General features: G+C 35.7%; 1 protein-coding gene across 4 annotated transcripts in view; it reads left to right on the top strand.

The window, feature by feature from the left end:
• GOLGA1 (golgin A1) overlaps positions 1 to 20,464 on the top strand; it is a 55,096-nt gene extending 34,632 nt beyond the window's left edge. For all 4 annotated transcript variants that reach the window (XM_074293069.1, XM_074293071.1, XM_074293070.1 and 1 more), the window contains 8 exons: positions 2,409 to 2,498; positions 3,479 to 3,581; positions 5,156 to 5,337; positions 13,512 to 13,670; positions 14,311 to 14,370; positions 14,971 to 15,141; positions 17,191 to 17,277; positions 18,065 to 20,464. In XM_074293069.1, the coding sequence (XP_074149170.1) occupies positions 2,409 to 2,498; positions 3,479 to 3,581; positions 5,156 to 5,337; positions 13,512 to 13,670; positions 14,311 to 14,370; positions 14,971 to 15,141; positions 17,191 to 17,277; positions 18,065 to 18,145 (933 nt within the window). In that variant the 3' untranslated portion in view covers positions 18,146 to 20,464. The remainder of the gene's footprint in view (positions 1 to 2,408; positions 2,499 to 3,478; positions 3,582 to 5,155; positions 5,338 to 13,511; positions 13,671 to 14,310; positions 14,371 to 14,970; positions 15,142 to 17,190; positions 17,278 to 18,064) is intronic.
• Positions 20,465 to 21,002: the final 538 nt, after the last annotated feature.

Genomic DNA, 21,002 nt, shown 5'->3' with positions numbered 1-21,002 from the left:
AACCCCAATTGCCTTAGCAAAAAAAAAAAAAAAAAAAAAAAAAATTGTTCCCCAGATTTGTTTTTCTTCTAATCTTGGCTGCATTGGTTTTGTTTGTTCAAACCCTTTTTAATATAATGTAACCAAAATTATCCATTTTGTATGAAAGGTAACAACAAATTAAAAGAAGGAAGAATTTTTTGAATCAATGGCTAAGGCAGAGTTTATGATCAAACAAGGGATAGAAAGGATCACAGATAAATATTTTACATAAACAGAATTCATATAGCTAAAATAAGAGAAGGAAAATAGACAAAAAAAATCTTCTGCAATAAGTTCTCCAAGATATACAAGAAACTCATTCAAATTTTAAAGAAGAGCCATTATCTTTTTCTCTTTGACTATAGGCAAATGGTCAAAAGATATGAATAGTTTTCAAAAGAAGAAATATACATTATCAGCAGCTATATTAAAAGAAAAGTTTTCCAAATGACTAATAATTATAGAAATGTAAAGTGGAACAACTTAAAACTTCTACTTCAAATCCCATCAGATTGGCAAAAATGACAGGAAGATAACATGCTTGAGGAACTTTGGGGAAACAGGCATATTAATTCACTATTGATGGAACTGTGAATTTGTCTAGTTATTCAGAACCATGCCCCAAATGTTACTAAACATACAGCTAAAGCTCTTGATAAATGCTTATTGATTCAAATTGCATAATTTGACTCAAGAATATTGCTACTAAGCCTATATAAGGACCCATATGTACAAGAATATTTCTGGAAGTACTGGTAAGGAACTAAAGCTAATGGGGAAGCCATTAGCTCCATAAGAAATTAGGAAAGGATTGATTTCAAAGATGCTTCAAGAGGCTTATATTAACTAATACAGAGTGAAGTGAACAGAACCAGTAAAATAGTTTGAACAATAACAACGATATAATGAAAAATTACTTTGAAAGACTTAACCTCATGAATTTAATCATTATCTTAAAGGAAGAGAAGGACTCTATGAAATGATATAAAAAGAGGAAGCGCATTGTGGGCATTTGGACCAAGATATCATAATACCAATGATGAATACTATCTATCTACTGACTAGGGATAATAAAAGAAAGGTGCAGAATGAGACATGCATTTTTGGACATGACTAATGAGGGAATTCGGTTTTTTTGACAATACAAATTTGTCAGAAAGGTTTTGCTTTTCTTTTTTTTAATTCAGGGAGGAGGAGGCAAAAGAGGAAGAAAAGTTTTCCCAACAAATAAAAAAGTCCAGAAAGAATCTGTTTTGGAAATTTTGCATGTTAAATTTATTGTGTATTTAAAAAGAAGAGAAAAGACAAAATTGACCTTTTGAATGTTCCTTATTTGCAATATTCTCCATTTTAGTGTCTTTGCACTGATTATACCATATACCAAGAATATGACTACCTTTGCCTCAACTACTATTACCTTTCCTCCTATACTTTGTATAATTTGTATTTATTAAGATTATATAATAAAGATTTGTACAATTCTCACCTATTCTACAATGCACTGTAATATGGAAATTTGGTATTTATTAGGCTTTCTGCAAAAGATGGTGCTTAAGATTGCACATAGTTAACCTATATCAAATTGCTTGCTGGCTTGGGGAGGAGGGAGACAAAGGAGGAAGGGAGACAAATTTGGAACACAAAGTCTTACAAAAATGAATGTTGGAAACTATTCTTACATATACTTGGGAAAATAAAATGCTATTGTGGGGGGACAAAAGATGGTGCTTAAGCTGCATCATAAAGTAAGAAAGCAATTCTGAGGCCAGGATAAGGAGGGATGGCCTTTGCAAAGGCACAAAAATGAGAGATGGACTGGCCTATGCAAGGGATTGCCTAATGCAAGAGGGAATCATATCCAGTGAGGCTAAAAGGGTAGTTTAGGGCCAGGTTGGGTAGAGTTTTAAAAGCTAAATCAAGGAGTTTATATTTTATCCTAGAGGCTATAGTGAGATACTGGAGTAGATTCAGTTAGTCACATGGTTAGATCTCTGTTTAAGGAAAATTACTTCCATTATAGAAAATTTTCCCATAGAAGGTTCCTTAAATTCTTCTCTTACTGGTAGCTCAATGGTACCCCTAGAGATAGGGATCCTAGAGATTATCTAGTCAAATCCCTTCCTTTTAAATATAGGAAACTGAGGTTTACAAAAGGAAATGTTTTGCTGAAGCACTTGGTAGTATCCAACTGTGCTTCCCTGCCTCAAAATCCATTGTTTTTTAAGATTTTTTTTTCTCTGCTAAGTGATATAGAAATATGATCTATTGATCTTGTGCACTATGGCATTATATTGCTATGTTTAGTAATAAATTGATATGTAATAGCCAAAGGGATGTGAACCAGAATTTTAGTATTAAAAATCTCATGAGTAAAATTTGATTTGTAGGAAGAATGGGGCCAGAGGGAAACTGTTAGTGTGGAAATTGCCAAGGCATTGGAAGAAACCCGGAAACAAAAGGAAGATCTTCAACAGCAGGTTTGTCCAGTTGTGGCTACTTGTTCAGATCACTGCTGCTGCTTTAGCATTCCTATGATAAGATGCTTCACAGCATTTTGTCTGTCAGAAATTTAGATGACTAATAAAGGCATTTTCAGTTGTAGGAATTAGCTCCACTAAGTATTTATGCTTCATTATTTATTTGCTACTTATCTCAGATTTAGAGGGATATGGAAGAAGGTCACAAAAATGCTGTAACTTATTTATGTATATATTTACCAAAGGAAATTATGCTTGTGTGAATATTATTGCAGTGTTCTAAGAGAACTAAGACTAAGTTTTACTACTTCTATTTATTTGTGTAGTTCATCCCTTCTTAGCCAACAGTTCCATATAATGCTGTTGCCCAAAAAAATTCATTATCATCTACTAATCAAGGACTGTTCTTGATTGAAGCTTTTTCAGTATATCAGTAGCTACCCTCAGGTATACTTTACTTGCATAGCTTTCAAGAACATAGGGGCATCTCCGTGCCTTTATAGAGCATTAAAGGAAATGCTTCAGTATAAGTAGATACTACTGCTTAACAGTCACCATTTCATTTCAGCATCTGGTCTCATGTTCTTTATTGAAGGATCATTGGATTGTCTTATAAAATTACCACACCTACTTGCTATTGATCTCTGAATTATTGAGTCTTTGAGAAATTGATTCCTGCAAGCTAATGACCAGAAATTCAAAATAGGATTATTAGTGTATTAGTTTGAGTATCTGCTTATACAGCCACGTTTTGGATAGAACCCTCTTGAGAGATTTTCTCCATGGACCAGAGTGATAGTGAAAAATGTTTTCCACAGAATTCATGGTTGAAAAAGGAATGATCTGTCAGGTTTTGAGGAAAGTACTTCTCAGGGAAGTTTTTGAGAATATTTGGGATAGTTACAATGGTAAATTATATAGTGGTGGTTCTGCATAAGAGTAACTACTGCTGATACATGTTGGTTTATCTTTTCATCAAGGTTGCTGAACTAACAACATTAATAAATGAGAAGGAACAGTTTCTCAATGAGAAAACTGAAGCTATTCTCCAAAAAGAAGTAGAAATCGACCAGCTGAAGAAAGGTTGGACCAATTAACTCCATCCTAATGTGCCTATATGTACTTTTCTAAGTTAGAACAACATTGAAATAGAAATTGGTAAAGTGCTTAGGCCCAGGTTCCTTCCTTCTAGAGGCCTAAATTTAAAATTGCTATGTATAATTACTGTAATTAACTACCTAAGTCTATATCCTACCTAAGTAAGAAGAGACTAAAACCTTCACTTCCAAAATTATGGAACCTGTGGTATTCCATATTATGTGAATAGGCATTTAATGGAGCCCCTAAAAAATAACATGCAAAATATTGTGCTGTGACTTTTAGTCAAAGTTGAAGTTTAGCTAAGACATGGTTTCTGTCCTCCTGGAACTACCAACCCACTAGGAGTTTTAAGTTACTAGCACAGAATCTATGTTAAACAGTTATATATGAAAAACGCTTTAGTGGATGCAAAACTAAGTGCAGTGAGAATTGGTAAGAAAAAACATTGTTACTAACAGAAAAATCGGGGAAGGCCTTCTCAACGCAATGGCATTTGATTTGGGCTTTTAAAGGTGTATGAATTCAGTAGCAAAAGGAGAAATAGAAGAAAGACCGTCTCAGCACAAGGAGCAAAATGAACAAAAAAGAGTCAGAAGAATGTAGGCATTAGTGAGTCCTCTGTTGTGTGGCTGGAGTGTTGAGTTTGGGTCACAGGAAATAATGCTGGGCAGGTGAAGAGGTATCAGACATTGGGCAGCCTTGAGTGTTGGGCAAAAGAATTTTGAACTTCAGTAGTAGCAATATTTATTTCTTGGATAATTAAAAAACATTTCTTAAATGCCACCTCATATGCAAGCTACTAGGGACAAAGAATTTTAATATTTCACAGATTCTGGCTTAAAGGGGTTTGTAGTGAGGAAATAACATATATCCATACTATAAGATAGAATAATAATAGAGATAGGAGGGACCCATAGTTCTTCATAAAATCTTCAGGAGAGAATAATTTTAATGAGGGGTATTAAGTAAAGCTTCAGAAAGTGAACTGAGCCTAAGCGGAATGGAAAGATTCTGAATGAACAGTGGTCATAATAAATATGCTTCTGGATTACTTGACTAGTTATACAGTGTAGGGAAACCACTTTAGGAGGTCATCATTATAGTGTAGATGGATGGTAATGAGTTCCTAGACTAAGGTGGTAGTTCTGAGAATGAAGACAAAAGTTATAAATAAAATAAAAAAGAGTCAAAAGTTATCTTCTGAGTTTTTGTGCCTGGATGCTAGAAAGAAAAGCTGTTCCATCAACAAAAATACTAGGTTGAAGTTATTTATCAAAAAATATTTGCTTGGTACAACAATTTTTTCCATATAAAAATATAGAGATGTTTTCTGGCATTTAGCTCTAGGATTTCCCCCATCATTTATCTGGAAGATAATGTATAACTTTGACTCACTTTACCTAGAATGGGTATTTTTTCCCTTATATAGCAAATCTAAAAGCATTCTGTGGACAAATGAGTGGAAAATAGAGTGCCAGAAAATTACTAGAGGGATTGTTTAAGTATTTTAAAGAGAAATAAGAAATCATGTGGTGCCTCCATGTGTTCTGGCCCAGGGCATGACATTGTCCTGCTACAAATGCACCAGTTGCAGAGTGACTTGGAGGCTTGCAGGTGTAAAGAAACCAAAAATGAAGAATCTAGAGGAAAAGAGATGAATGTGTTGAGGCTGCAGATAGAAGAGGAGGATGAAGAAGAGGAGGAAGAAGAAACCCTTGAAACCCAGGATGAGCCAAATGTGAGTATTTTGGCACTGCTTTAAACATGAGATTTATGAATTATGAATTTTTATTCTCTTCATCTCTATTATCTTTCTATTTGAAAATTAATAATATATGTACAAAACATTATGATAATATTTTGTTGGTACTTTTTGTTTTTTAAAACATAGTCATTTCCCCAATAACTGCCCCCTTACCCCTCCCTTAGAAGGGAAACAAGTCAAACCCACCTACCCATTTTCAGCATTCCACACCTTATAGTCCACTGTTTTTCTATTGAGAAAAGAGGTACTTGTTCTCACCAGTCTTCTACAGCTAAGATTGATTTTTGTTTTACGAGCTGATTCAGATGACTTAGTGTCATTTTCATTTGAATTGTTGTAGTTATGTCTCTTATAGTCTCTTGGCCTTCATTCTGCATCACCTCATATAAGTAAGACATTATAGTATTCAGTATTTGGAAAGTATATTAGCTTCTTATACTGTCCTGCGTGTTTTGTTTAAGAGTACAGTAAAGATAAAAATAATGCTCAGTGCACATACAAATTTATAGATCCTTTTGCTGTAGCTCCCTAGCACTCCCAAGTTCTTCAGGAAATAGGTTAAGTACCTTTGATCTAGTCCAATTACCTCATTTCGAAGATAAGGAAACTGAGTCCTTTTCCCCAAGTTGAAACAACTAGTAAGCATAACAGGTATGGTCTTTGACCATATGATTACCAAATCAACTTGAGTTCTATTGTCTCTAGGGTAAAATACAAAGTCCCCACTAGTTTAGCTTTTAGGAGGCTCACCCAATCTGGCTCCAAGTTATCCTTTCAGCCTCTTTGGTTATTACTCTCCCTCTAGCACTCTGCATTCCATCTTAAATGGTCTTTTTTCAGGTCCTGATACACACAACACTCTTGTGTTTCTATGTCTGAACAGGCCACACTTTTCTTTATTCTTATCTAGCTTTTCTTTCCTTCCAAATTACCATATATATATATATATATATATATATATATATTTTTTTTTTTTTTTAAATCTCTTTTGTATTTATGTTTGACTTTTTTTCTACATGTTTATATTCATTACATTTACCCTGTGTATATTTTTATGTGTAAATTTGTCTCTCCCATTAGAACACTGCTTCCTGGCTATTTGCATTAATACTGATAAAAGAGTCATACTGCTTACACATAAATTATGTAATTCTTTAAAAAAAAATTTTTTTTTTGTTTTTGTTGTTGATTGGTTTTGCCTCTTTTCCTTTGTGGAGGAGGAGAGTGCAGTAGATTGTGGTTAGAGGATGGGATTGTGTTGGTGCATATCAGAAAGTGGCTACACTGTGGGGAAAAGTAATTGTTAATAAAAATGAGTTTTACCTGACTAAATTTAGTTTCTTTTTTACAGGATAACTAGACTGATAGGTCAGAGAAATACTAAAGTTTGATTTGGGGCAAGTCACTAAACTCTGTAGACTTCATTTTCCTCATCTACAAAATGAGAATGTTGGGCTTGAAGATTTCTAAAATCCCTTCTAATTTTGAATCCATAATCCAATAATTTGATGTCATCTTAAAAGGTCTTCAGTGAAATGCCCAAGAGATTGGAGTGTTCTTTAATGTTTTTATCAGTGATTTGAATAAGGGCAGAATTGGCTTTGCCTCCCAAAATTGCCAGTGCCAAGAAATGGGAACAGAGAGAGTTAACTTGGATGATAGAAGCAGTATCCTAAAAGATCTCAGAATCTTGAGACAAATATGACAAAGTGACACTTAAAATGGATAAAGGTAAAATCTTAAAGACAGAAAAGCTAATAATGATCTTAAGCTATATTTTAAAAGGCATAGCATTGATGCTTGCTGTACTCTGCTCTAATTTGAACATATTTGGAGTATTATTTTCAATTCTAGGCCTACATTTTATGAAAGATATTGATCTGCTGGACAGCAGCCACAGAAAGATGAATGGGTCTCAAGATTATGCCAATTAAGGAATGGTTGAATGAACTGGTGATACTCATTATATTATGTTAAAAAGGGAATAGACTTTCTGCTCGACCTCTAGAACACAAAACTGGAAGCAAAGGGCAGGAGCTGTAAAGAGACAAATCAAGTGTTGATATGAGGGAAAATTTCTTAACAATTAGTGCTAGTCATAAATGAAATGGGCTGCCTTTGACTATAATAGATTTCTGCACATTAGAAATTTTCACATAAAGGGTAGATGACTCAGTGTCACGTTTCTTTTCAAGGTGATCCTTTTTGAGATATAGACTTGTCTAGTTAACTATAAGGGCTGTTCCAAATCTTAAAATTCTGTGAAATTTAAACCTGTATTTATATATTTTGCTGTCAAATAGTTATAGCTTGATACTTCAGATAAATGCATTTATTAAATCTCTACTTTGTGTCAAGTTCTGTGCTTAATGCCAGGACTGGTCTAGTTAACTATAAGGGCTGTTCCAAATTTAAGATTCTGTGAAATTTAAACCTGTATTTATACATTTTGCTGTCAAATAGTTATAGCTTGATACTTCAGATAAATGCAGTTATTAAATCTCTACTTTGTGTCAAGTTCTGTGTTTAGTGTCAGTGATACGAAAAGCCTTGCCCTCAAAGAACTTGCATTCTTTTGTTTAGTTGTTTCAAAAATATTTTTGAGTGAGTCTCAATAGTATTTCATTTTCCCAAATATAAAGATAGTTTTCAGCATTCATTTTTGTAAGATTTTGTGTTGCAAATTTTTTCTCCTTCCTTTTACCTCTCCCCTCCCAAGACATCAAGAAATTTAATGTTATGTATGTACAATACTTTTAAACATTTCCATATTTGTCAGTTTCTACAAGAAAAATCAGACCAAAAGAGAAAAAAAACCATGAGAAAGAAAAGCAAACAAAGAAACTAAGATGAAAATACCACATTCAGTCTCCGTAGTTCTCTCTCTGGATGTAGATAGCATTTCCTATCTCAAATCTATCAAATTGTCTTGAATCACTGTATTGCTAAGAAGAGCAAGTCTGTCATAGTTGACTATCACATAATCTTGCTGTCACTGTGTACAATATTCTCTTGGTTCTGTTTATTTCACTCAGCATCATGCAAGTTTTTCCAGGTTTTTCTGAAATCAACTTGTTTATCATTAATATTCCATTGTATTTATATATCATAACTTATTCAACCATTCCCTAATTGATGGGCATCCACTCAATTTCCATTTTCTTTGCCACTACAAAAACAGCTGCTACAACATTTTTGCACTTGGGGGTCCTTTTCTCTTCTTTATGATCTCTTTGAGATACAGGCCCAGTAGTGACACTGCTAAATCAAAGGGTATCCACAGTTTTATAAGTTTTTGGGCATAGTGCCAAATTATTAAGGAGCTTACATTATACTAGGAAATACAATATGTAATATACACAGCTCAGGAAATATAGGATATATACAAAATAAGCACCCAGAGATTAGGGGGGTGAGAGAGAGCTTATATTAGGAAAGGACTTTTGAAGGATGTAGAACTTTAAGCTGAGAATCATGAATGTATCAAGATGGCTGTTCCCTTCATTGAAACAGATCCCATACCATGGCACACCTCATCCTGTATAGTTCTTGCTCACATCCTTTCCGTAAATCTTCCATAAAACATCCCTCTATTGTTGAAAGACTTGATCTAGATACTCTTCATAAGTACTATTGCATCAGTCATCTGTTCTCCTTTTTGCTGCATGATCAATCTATCTCCTTTTCTGTGTCTTTAATACATGTCTGCTCAGTGCTGTCATTTAATTTTTCTTGTTACATGGGTATCATCATGAGCAATACCCTATGGTCTGCTACCCTTCACAATGCTAACCCTTTTCTGGTGAGTTCTTTTTTGGGATAAGCTTAGACCATACTTCATTCCCTTCTGTCCTTCTGACTCCCCTGAATAGGTACTTCTCTTTTCCCTCACTTCTCTTTCCACTCCCTTTTATGTATTGCCTTTTCCACTAGAATGTACTCTTTAAGCAAAAAAAATTGTCTTTTTGCTTTTATTTTGTACCCCACACACACCATAAGACCTTGCTTGTTGCTTTGCACTTTTCTCTACTTTTTTCTTTTTGTCGTTTCGTTTTATTTTGGGTTAACTATGTTGATGTTCCATGATTTGTAACTGTATAACATAAACAGGAGAACTCGTGTTAAAAAGATAGGCTTTTATATCAAAGTATAGCTTGGGATCATAGAAAGCATTGCATAGTTTCTTAGGTGAGATCCACAGTCCTTCATAGGAGATTGTCCTAGCAGTTTATGCATAAGAAGTTTCAAATGTGATGCTTCTCACCTCTAAAATCAGTTTGTGCTTCAGAGAGAATTGATAGTTCCTAATAACCATGATAGGACACTTGAGGGTATTTACTCCTGTCAAATAGTATTACATCCATTTCTAATGGCAAGCAAATTCCCCCTTCTTTTTTATCAAATAAATCTGTAATTCAGAATCACTGACTACCCAGGCAAAAAGCCTCTTCCCTTCTACCACTACATGATTTCAAGTCTCTTGTCATCAGCCCTGCTACCCATCCTCTACTGTTCTTCCATTGTGTCCAACGAAAAATTCACAATTTATCATTTACAAACTTCCCTATATCTTAGATCTCATTTTCTCATACTCCTTCCATTATTTTTTACTCATAGAAAGCTGATGTCCTTCAGAAGACAGTTCCTTACCACTTTCCTCAGTATTGACCTTGTATTCATCTTGTCATAAACCCCTGAAACATCACTGCCTTTGTCAGACCTTCTTTCCATTTCCATCACTCAGCACCCTCCTTTTGAAATCTACATAGTCCATACATAACTCCTTATCTCGTCCTGGTTGTAATTATCTACATAGATGTTCCATACCAATCTGTGTCTTTATGATTGGAGATTAGTATTCATGTTAATACATTTCCCCATAAGCTATACCTTTAGCTTCAGCTACATGTGGAGAGAATCACACCTTTGATCTCAATATTACCCAGAAGTGTTTTACAAAACCTCATGATCAAATTAGGTAATGTCAATGAAGTGTTTTGCTAACTTTAAAATGCTATGTAAATGTGATTACTATTGGGAACTGTGATTCAGAACTCTGAAATCCTCTCAGACCACAACCTCTATTCTTCCATCTTTCTAGACCTATTATCTTCACTAAATTCCAGTAACTCCACCCATCCCTCATTAGTATATTATCCTGACTCTAACCATGTTTTGCCCGTTTATAGACTCCAACCAGAATTTTACCTCTTCAGCTATATGTCTGGCCTTGCTCATGATTCTCTTTCCCATTTGCCATAATCTCTCTCTGCATTATTCCCACTTCCCACCTTGACTTTCAAAATTGTGTTGCTGAATAGCATAGAAAAAGTCACAACCATTCAGAGTGGATCTACTATAAATGTGTTAACTAATTTCAGCTGCCTTCTTGACTGCCACACCCGCAATCCTTTTATTGTCTCATAATTGACTTTCACACTTTCACACAGTGGCTGTTCCAAACCTCTTCTCTCCTCAATTCCTTTCTCCCTCTTCTTCCATCACAAGATCTCACTTCTTACTTTACTGGGAATATAGATGCTTTTTATCACAAATTCTCAGCTCCCTTAGTCTACATATGATGATGCTTCTCAGCATCATTCTCTGTTCTCTCCTCTTTTATATAAATCTTTTAGTTGTGCCTTTGATCTCTATACCTTTGTAAATCCTCTGAGAACCTGTTCCTTCATTTTTTCTTTTCTCCCTTAACCACAAATTGTTTGAGCTTAAATTTCTCCTGCTGCCTACAAATATGTCCTAAGTATACCCTATAATTTGAAAAATTGTTGGCCTTCCATGTCCTCAATCTTACTATCCTGTATCTTCTCCCATTCAGAGCCAAATATTTCCCTTCCACTTATTTCTTAATCCTATGTAGTGTTTTTCTATTACCAACCAACCAAAACTGTCTACAATGTTTCTAACAGTCTCTTAAATGCTCAAAATGAAGTCCTTTTCTTCTTACTCATTCTTGATTTCTTTATATCATTTGACATACTTGACCACTCCTTCCTCCTGGGTACTTTCTCTTTTACTTGATACTTCTGCCCCTTCCTATACGATTATTCTTAGTTTCATTTGTTGGATCATCATCCATATCCACACTCATGTATGGGTCTGCCCCATACACCATTTTTCTATTGCCTTCTCCTACTACTAGTCATATCTCATCTCATATCCAGCTCTGCTGGATTCAGTTTCTACCTCTGTAGTGCAGTGCTGCAGATTAATATAGTAGCCCATTTCCTGAGTCTTAGTCTTGCATAACAAACCACTTATTAGCCTATCTAGATGTCCCATAAATATTCCCAAATGTGTCTGTCACAGAAATCCCCTAATTTCACCTTAGATGATGAGTTTTTTCAATTGCTCCATATGTTGAAGACATCAGTATACTTCAAGATTCCCAGGTTCATGACCTTCAAATTATATTTGTCTTGTCCCTTTTCAATTCTGTCTCCTTAACATTCTTAGTGATTATTCCATTTTCTTCACTTATAAGATCCTTGTATTTTGTTTACTTCCAAGTTTCAATTTCTTTCTTCTTCAGTCCATCTTTCATAGTCCAAAATAGTCTTCTTAAAATGTCATTTCCTGAGTGTAAACTGTGAGCATTTTTTTTTTGTTTTTCTTCCCAGATTATTTTTACCTTCCGAATACAATTCTTCCTTTGCAACAACAACAACAACAAAATTTGGTTCTGCACATATATATTGTACCTAGGATATACTATAAGATATTTAATATGTATGAGAATGCCTGCCATCTAGGGGAGGGGGTGGAGGGAAGGAGGGGAAAAACTCGGAACAGAAGGGAGTACAAGGGATAATGTTGTAAAAAAAAAAAAAAAAAAAAAAAAATTACCTATGCATATGTACTGTCAAAAAAAATGTTATAATTATGAAAATTTAAAAAATAAAAAAATGTCATTTCCCTGATCAGGAAACTCTAGGGGTTTCCTCTTGTCTCTACAGTAATACATACTATAAGCAATACAATTCCCCATCCTAGTAATTGAAACCTTTCACCAAACTTGGTATTATTTATATTATGTCCCATGCACACTGGTGTGTTCTTCCCAAATTCATCTATTTTGTTGTCACAAACTTGGCACTCCATCTCCCTTCTTGGTGCTTTTGCACCATTCTAGAATATGCTCTCGCTCAGGGCCTGCTTCTTAGAATCCTTGTCAAAAAATCAAAACAAAACAAAAAAAATGTTGTATTACTTACCAACTAGGAGAGAGTATGGAGGAAATCGAGGGGAATGGGAATACAAGATTTTGCAAGGGTCAGTGGTGAAAATTTATCCTTACATAAGTTTTGAAAATAAAAAGATTCAATTAAAAAAAAAAATCCTTGTGTTCCTTCAAGGCTCAGATCATGGGCCATCTCTGAAAGGAAACCTTTCTTCACCATCTCCCCTTCTTTTCCTCAGATTATCCTCTATAAATTTAACTGTTTTATGTGTTGAATCCTACCCAATGTAGTGTAAACTCCTTGAAGAGGGAGGACTGTTTTAATTATATACCAAACCCATCATCCAATCCGGTGCTTTTTCCATGGTAGGTACTTAATAATTGTTGATTTGTAAGCTACTAGATGACTTGAAATCTTTATTGAATTAGAATAGATAATATGCAGTTGGAGAGTAGCCCACTGAATCAATTACTACCTGTAGCTTGAAGAAGTATTTGAAATGGAAAATGATCGGGGCTCAGGGTTAAATAGGAAGAGGATAGAAAGCTAGATCATCTTTGGGAACTTTAGCAGTGTTGTCAAATAAACACTGTTAAAAAGAATTCTTTAGACAGATTAACATTGCAGTGATTGAAATTTGTTGAATTCTGATATAAACATATCTTTGGGGATATTGTATTTGGCATTCCTACTTCACTCTGTCTGACCTATTTCAAAAATTGTCCATTTATGTTCTTTTCTTGTCTGAAAAAAAATCCCATTCTGTCTTTGCACAGAGAATTGAAATTTATTTCCAAATGACATTGCACAGTGTGCTGGCTCAAGTAACAATTTGAGCAGACATTGTTATATCTGAGAGGGGGGGATTTTTTTGTATCCTTTCTACCTGAGAATAAATTTGAGACTACTAGCAAAAGAGGCTGAGATGTGTTTTCTCCACCCTGACAGGTAATTGTTTATGGTGAAACAGCAAAGGAATTGAGTGATGATTTATACCCACTCTCAAATGATGAAAGAACATTGAATGGAGAAATGGACTGTGTTGATATGGTACAACTACAAAAAGAAAACCGAGACTTGGAACAGCAGATTATAGAGAAAAATAAGGTAACAAGAGCGTCTTCTCAGAATATCAGCCTCCACAAATCATTCAGACAGTCATCACTAAGTGTCAACCAAGAGCTAGGCATTGTATTAATTACTAAAGATCTGACTATAAAAGTGAGACAGTCCATGTCTTCAAGGAATTTACATTCTATCATGGACAGCAATATATCTACATTACTATATTCAAAATATATATGGAGTTAATTATAAAGTATTTTTGTGGGGGAATAGAGCAAGATGCTGAGATCTAGGGGAATCAGGAAAAACTACATGTAGAGAAAATACTTAAAGCAAACTAAGGATCTTTAAAGGTACTGGTGAGGAGGACCTGTATTTTGGTTAAGGTAGACTGCCTAAGCAAGGGCACAGAGATTGAAAGATGGAAGGTCAAGTCAAGTGTGAGGAAAAGAAGGAAGGCCAGTGAGCCTAAAAAGAAGGAAAAAAAAAAACCCAGCAAGGTTGTAGAGGGATTGAAATGCAAAATCAAGAGTTTTATCCTAGATTTTATTGAGGAGGAGAGTGACCTGGTTCAAATTGTGCTTTAGAATAATCCCTTCGGCGGTTCTGTGAATTGAAGAGGGAGAAAGCATTGATGACCTCAGAAGTCTAACTCTCCAATGCTGTGACATTTGTTCCACAGACTATAAAGCAGCTGCAGCAGAGAATGCTGGAACTTAAGAAGACCCTCCAGAAGGAACTGGTGAGTGGTGATCCAGGTGACCCGTCCTGACTGGGCTTCTTGGGGGAGGGCAGGGGCAGGAAGGACAGACATATAAATGTGTGTCTTCTGGTGCTTTTTTCTTCCTTAGCCACAACAGTCCCAACCCTAAACCTGCCTGTGTATCAGATCTACCAGCCATGTTTGCTTAAGGAGTCTTTATTTTATCATGAGGCAGAAGCTTCCTTCTAAAAAGAGCACAATTTAGTACAGTGAACACTGGATCTAAAGTCAGAATGCCTAGTTTGGAATCCCAGTTTTGACCCCTTAATGCTTATGTGGCTTTCAGCCAACTGCTTCTTCTGGGGTCTTCTGTAAAATGATGGGTTAGATCCAGTGATCTCTAAGGTAATTTTTTTACTTCTAAATCCTATGATATATTAAGGATCAACTTTCAATTTGATCCAACCAAATACTTACCGTCTGCAGATAGGGAAAAGGCAATGGGAGAAAGGACTTAAAACTTGGATTATTTCCATGTTGTCTGAGAAATGTTAAGACATCTGACCTACTTTGCTTAGGAAGGAAAAAGGTACCAGATTTCCATGTTTTTCTCCGTTTTCTTTTTTTTTCCTCTTCCAGAAAATTCGGCCTGAAAATGATACCTTTGAAGTTCGAGAGAAACCCAATCCTGAAGTGCCTACTGCTTCCACAACTGTCACCAATAACTCAGACTTAAATGATTCTCGAGAGATAAATTTTGAATACCTCAAGCATGTGGTTTTAAAATTCATGTCCTGTCGAGAATCAGAGGTAAAAACAGTTTTCAGTTTGCCGGAGATTTTTATTCCTATATGAACTTTCACATGGAGGTCTTCATGCCATCCTGTTTCTCTCTGTCCCTCTTCTCCCAAATTTAGGTTTTAATAGCTGAATCATAACTTAGGAAATGATTTATAGTAGCATTTTACATGTTTTCTAAATTTATATTCAATTTTTCTTTTCATAATAATCAGAATCACTCATTTTTATTGCACTTCAATTTACAAAGTCTTTTTGCCAATACAGTTTTGTGGATTGTATAGTACTGGCATCATGAGAAAACTAAGGCTCTGAGAATTGGAGTGTTCTCATCGCTGGTCACAGCTAATTATTAGAGCCAGGGCTTTGAACCTGATTCTTCTAACTGCAAGATCAGTCAGCTCTTTACCTTCTGCATTAGCTCTATCTGCCTGTTAACCAGAGGTCAAAGAACAATGAGCTTAGACTTTTTGTGACTGGAGAGGAGGAGGAGGAAGGGGAAATAATTAGGGTTAAGTGCCCAGGAACACACAGCTAGTAAGTGTCTGAGGCTGAATTTGAACTCAGATCCTCCTGGCTCCAGTGCTCTACCCACTGTGTATTATCTTGATACTGCTGAGCTTAGACTCTCAAGGCTCCAATTAAGCAGCCCTAGTGATGAGTTGGGTGCCCTTAGTTAAATCAGTTTACATCTTTTTTGGACTTTAGTTTCCTCAGATGTAAATGAGATAAGCACATCTCACACACATACAGAAACATGCATGCATACTTTTCAGTCCATACTGGACTAAATACAACAAGAGTTTTTCTCATATCTAGTTTATTGAACATATAGGTAATTCCTAATAAGAAAATAGTGATGAAAAGGGACAATTATGATGACAAATGAAAGAAAACATCTTTTTTCCTGTTTTAAAAGAAATGCTTCTTAAAATTCCACAGGGAAGATATTTTAATGAAATTTTGTGCATTTTATTGCAGCATATACTTTTTTCTTTCAATGAGATCTTTTAACCTTTACTTAAGAGTACCCTGTATTTAGTCTAATGCATTGATGGCTGATAATAATCATAATAATAGCTAGCACTTATATAGCACTATGTGACATGTATTATCTCATTTGATCCTCACAACAATCCTGGAAAGTAGGTGCTATTATTATCCCTATTTTACAGATGAGGAAACTGAGGCAAAAAAAAAAAAAAGGCCAAGTGACCTGCCTAGGGTTGTGAAGATAATGTCTGAAGCCTGTTTGGAATTCGGGTCCTCCTGACTTCAGGCCAATAGCATCCTACCCACTCTACCACCCAGTTTGTTTGTACCTTTCATAGTAATACATCTCTCAAGAGATTTTTATGAAGATCAAATAAGACATCTTTGAAAAAGCTTTGTAACCAACAAGGGTCTATATAAATGTTAGCTGCTTTTGTTAGTGGTAGGAATAATTATTTCAATAATTCTTTCACATAATATGCTATAAATTCCCACTTTGGGCCCTTGATGTTATATATACACTGACATTTTCCTCTGTGTCCCTGAAGTGACAAAGACCATTCAGTAATGTCTGTGCTCTTGTAGATACTACACTGGAAAGAAGCCAGATGCAGGCCTAGTGGTGAGCTGAGAAGCTCATCTCCAAAAAGTTGCCCACCAGAAAAGAAATCTTTTTTGGCTACAACTACCCAGGAAGACCATTTGGGACACTTAGGAAAGAACGGAATACCAAAAATAGCATTCATTTAGTAAAAATAATGACCATTCATTGCTAATGATAGAAAAAACTGGAAAAGTTAAAAAAAAAAAAAAAAAAAAACTTAAAAATTTTGTTGACTTGGAATTATCATCCTAAAGTTTGGCCACAAACCAATTCTTAGTAATTTCATCAGGCTGTAGGCTAGAAATAAAAAATGTGTTCCTACTTTGGCCATAGCCACACAACATTCCTTCTGAACTTTGGTTTAGAGAACAAGTATGTACAGCAGCTCCTGCACTACACCTGCCTTCTGCCTCCCATCCTTTCTTCTCAGAATAAGCAGTGATGTTTATGATGTTCTGTTTTAGGCTTTTCATCTCATTAAAGCCGTGTCTGTGCTACTGAATTTTTCACAAGAGGAAGAAAACATGCTCAAAGAGACCTTGGAATATAAGGTAGATCTTTCTGTTGTTCTTCAGAGGAATGGAGAATAAAGTCTTAAGTGAGAATAGGTTAAAAGGGGTAAAAAAGAACCCTCTGGAAGAATAAAACAGACCATTTGGATGGTGTTGGGCCCCCTGATAGTGAAGGTTATCTTCTATAACAACTTCCGATTCCTTTTTTATCATTTTGATGATCATACAGTCTTGCCAGAAATTTCAAGCCATCCAGTTCAACTTTATGTAATGTTTGAATCTTCTCTACAATATATTTGATAAGTGCTCCTCCAGTTTCTGCTTCCTTAGCTCTGAAAGCAGCTTTTACTGTCGAGCAGATCTGATTTTTTTGGAAAGGTCTTTCTTGTCAAAATCTGCCTCCTTATAATTCTTAGATAATAAAGTAAGGTATTGCCACTATAAGTGTTATGCATTATCCAGACTTTGAAATCCTAAGGCAGTTCTCTAAGAGGCTTGTTACCTAGACCCTCAAACAACATAGGATGGTGAAAGGATCCTTGAACTTAGTTCAGGTCTCAACCTATTGCCTCATTGTAGGTTGATGTAGCTGATCTCTAAGGTTCCTTTAAGCTGCCCAGTTCTATGCAGCTAAAATTCAGTCATGTTAAGTTTAACCTGATGTTCTGCTTAGCAGCAAAAGGCCTGTGCAGACCAAAGGAACCAGTGACAGATGGTGATAACTGTTTTCTCCACAGAGGATGGGTGGCCTTTGTGAACTATTTCATCCTTTTCCCCATTGACTTGATCATCCTAATCATTTGTCGCTCTTCTGTTTAAATGACAGATGTCGTGGTTTGGGTCCAAGCCATCTCCCAGAGGTAGCATTCGGCCATCCATCTCGAATCCCAGAATGCCATGGTCTTAAAAGAAACCTGTGAATGGAAATTCCATATGTAGCCACTTTTTCTATGAAAAGAACACAGCACACCAGTCTGGGTGGGTTTTTTAATCACTGTAATTGCAGTATTTTGTACAAGCTTTGAAACATTGTTTACAAGACAAATAATGGTTAGAGCTTCCTTCATTGCAAACTGACAGGCACAAAATAGGGCCAGTTTCAGAGACAGGGCCAGTTTTGAAAGGAAGGGGTTGCTTTCCATGGGCTTTTGTGGGTGGGACAAGTAGCTGATGGGAAACTCCTCTTTCACATAGTGCTGCTATAAATTCCCACTTTGGACCCTTGAAGGTTTGCATGTGGATTTCTCTAACCCCTAGTACTAGCACTTAAAAGTTAAAACTATTAATGTCTGTCCAGAAGGCTGAATGCCAGGGGACAGCTAGTGCTGTAAGGGGTTTAAAGTGACTGACATTAGTGGTGTAGGACAACCTGATTTCTCCAAGTTGTGTCTTGCTGAATTTCCCAGCTGAACCCCAATATGGCCTCACATTTTGTAAAACATTTCTAGGCATTTCCTTTCTAGTGGTTTTGGATCACATAAACAGGAAAATTCTAAACAATCCTTAATCCTACCCACCAATTCCTGAAGGTAGGTGTGTCCTAACTTTAGAATGTGTCAGAAGATATGATTTATGCCTTGGGGTGCTGATATTAGTGGGGAATATGCAACTTTATGAAGGGATCTCGTTTTACTTTTCTTAAAGAAAAAAAATATTTAAAAAGGTGTTAATACAGTACTGAATACTCAGTTGCCTTTTTAAACTCACTATGTCTTGTACAGGTTGCTGGTAAACCATTTTAAAACATACTTTTTAAAGCCAAATTTGCTTGTAAACATTTCTCGTCTTGCAGTCAGTTTACCAGTGTTGAAAGAGAAAAATCAAGAGAGATAAAAGGAAATGCCTTGCACCCTAGATTCTGTTTTCCCCCCTCCAATTTGATAGCACTCTTGGACAATCTCCTGAGAATTCATTATCAGTATATCTTATTTGTAGCAGAGGTCTGGATTTGTTCCCAGTTCTGTGCAGTTGAGACTGAGCAAATTTTGATATGGTAAAAAACAAAATATATTGCCTCTGGCCTTCAGGCCATAAGCCTAATTGGAGATGGTGAATTGCAGTACAATTGCCTTGTATGTAAAAACATTAAGCTTCCAATATGTATAAACACACTACAGTTTGCATATAACATATAGGTTTTGCAAAGCTGGCTACCTTAAAACACCTGGCTATGATTGCTAGGGACCATTTTATTTACCAGCTTTTTCTAAGGAAAAGTTGGCATGTATTCAGCATAGTAGGAGCTTAAAATCCATTTGAAAAACAAGTTTGTAGCTTGCTCAAAGTTTCATTGTGATTAACTACTGACTTAAGAACCAGTTGGAGGACCATACATATCTCTGTGAATGTTTCCCAAGCTCAGTTTTCACCAAATGGTTATTCTTTCTTGCCAAAAAAAAAAATTAAGTGAGAGATATTTTCACAGCAAAATAAAGACTGACACAGCTGTGAAAATAAAGTTTTACATTGCTTTTTTGTTTTAAGTTCTTCAAGAATGCACTGCAGGCTAGTATTCCCAGAGCGGGACATCGTCACTCTTCCTCTAGTTCAGTGTCCAGGTACTATTCAAATCTTATCTCTGCTGCCCCCACCCAAAAGGCAATTTTAAAAGGCTGATAAAAAATTCTCACCAGGTCTGTGAGTCAAAGTTTTATTTCCATTTACAACCCGAGAATATAGTTAAAAATTTTTTCCTGAGCAAAAGGCACTCCTACACAGCTGCTTTTGCTTCATTTATACCCAACGTTATTTCAGCAGATTGGCTCGAGGAAGGGGAAAGGAACTAAGATGATGTTATGATGGGCAAGTCTGAGCATACATATTCAGTTCAAACAAACACACCCTAGACTAGTCACACAGGCCCTATTCCTGCCCAAGTTATCTGACCATGCCTTCTCTCTCCCTTGGTGCAGGTTAATTATGTAGTTCAGGGAAGCTACTAACTAGGTCTTTTGAGTACTTCAAGTATTTTACAACTAAACTGATTAAGGATTCCCTGCATGTTGATTTTTAACTTAAGAACTTACAAGAGTGGTGTAAATATATACTGAGTGATTGGGCACATTTTGACATGTATTAAAAATACATACAGGGTCCACGGGTATAATCCTTTATCTGAACATTGGCTCTGGGTCTTTCCCTTCATGTTGTAAAAATTCATTGTATTATGTAAAACTCTTGAATTCATTTGTGGTGCAATAAAATTTTTTGATTAAACCTCCTAAAACTAGGCTGTGGTCTACTTTTTGTTTTGTTTACAATATTAATAGGATTTCAGATGAGCCATTTGTTAGCTATTCTACCTTGGACAAATCACTTTAGCTGTTCCCTTCCAAATCAATCAATCATCAATCAATCAGAGTTGGACTAATTGGTCTATGGCAATCCCTTTCTGCTCTAAAAGTTCTGATGTTAGGGCAGCTAGGTGACGCAGTCAGAAAGACCTGAGTTCAGATATGACCTTAGACACTTAACACAGCCTAGTTGTGACCCTGAGCAAATCACTTAATCCCAACTGCCTCAGCAATAAAGTTCTGATGTTATCTAAAGACAAATATTGATTGGTAAAGGGCTTTATTAGACACCTGGAATCAAAAGACCTAAATTCCAAATCCTGATTCTGTCACTTTCCTCAAAGTTTCTTTCAGTGGGGCTGACCTTATTTGATCTCTCACGTAACTCCAACTTTTCTATGCATCTGACCTTTTTTTTTTTTTAGGAAAGGCAATTTCCTGGTGCCACTAGTTCTTATATATATATTTTTA

The sequence above is a fragment of the Sminthopsis crassicaudata genome, chromosome 2 (assembly GCF_048593235.1).
Source record: "Sminthopsis crassicaudata isolate SCR6 chromosome 2, ASM4859323v1, whole genome shotgun sequence".
In the NCBI taxonomy this organism is placed as follows: domain Eukaryota; kingdom Metazoa; phylum Chordata; class Mammalia; order Dasyuromorphia; family Dasyuridae; genus Sminthopsis; species Sminthopsis crassicaudata.
Note: the sequence above shows the minus strand (reverse complement) of the source record. Positions and strands in the feature narration are given on the sequence as shown.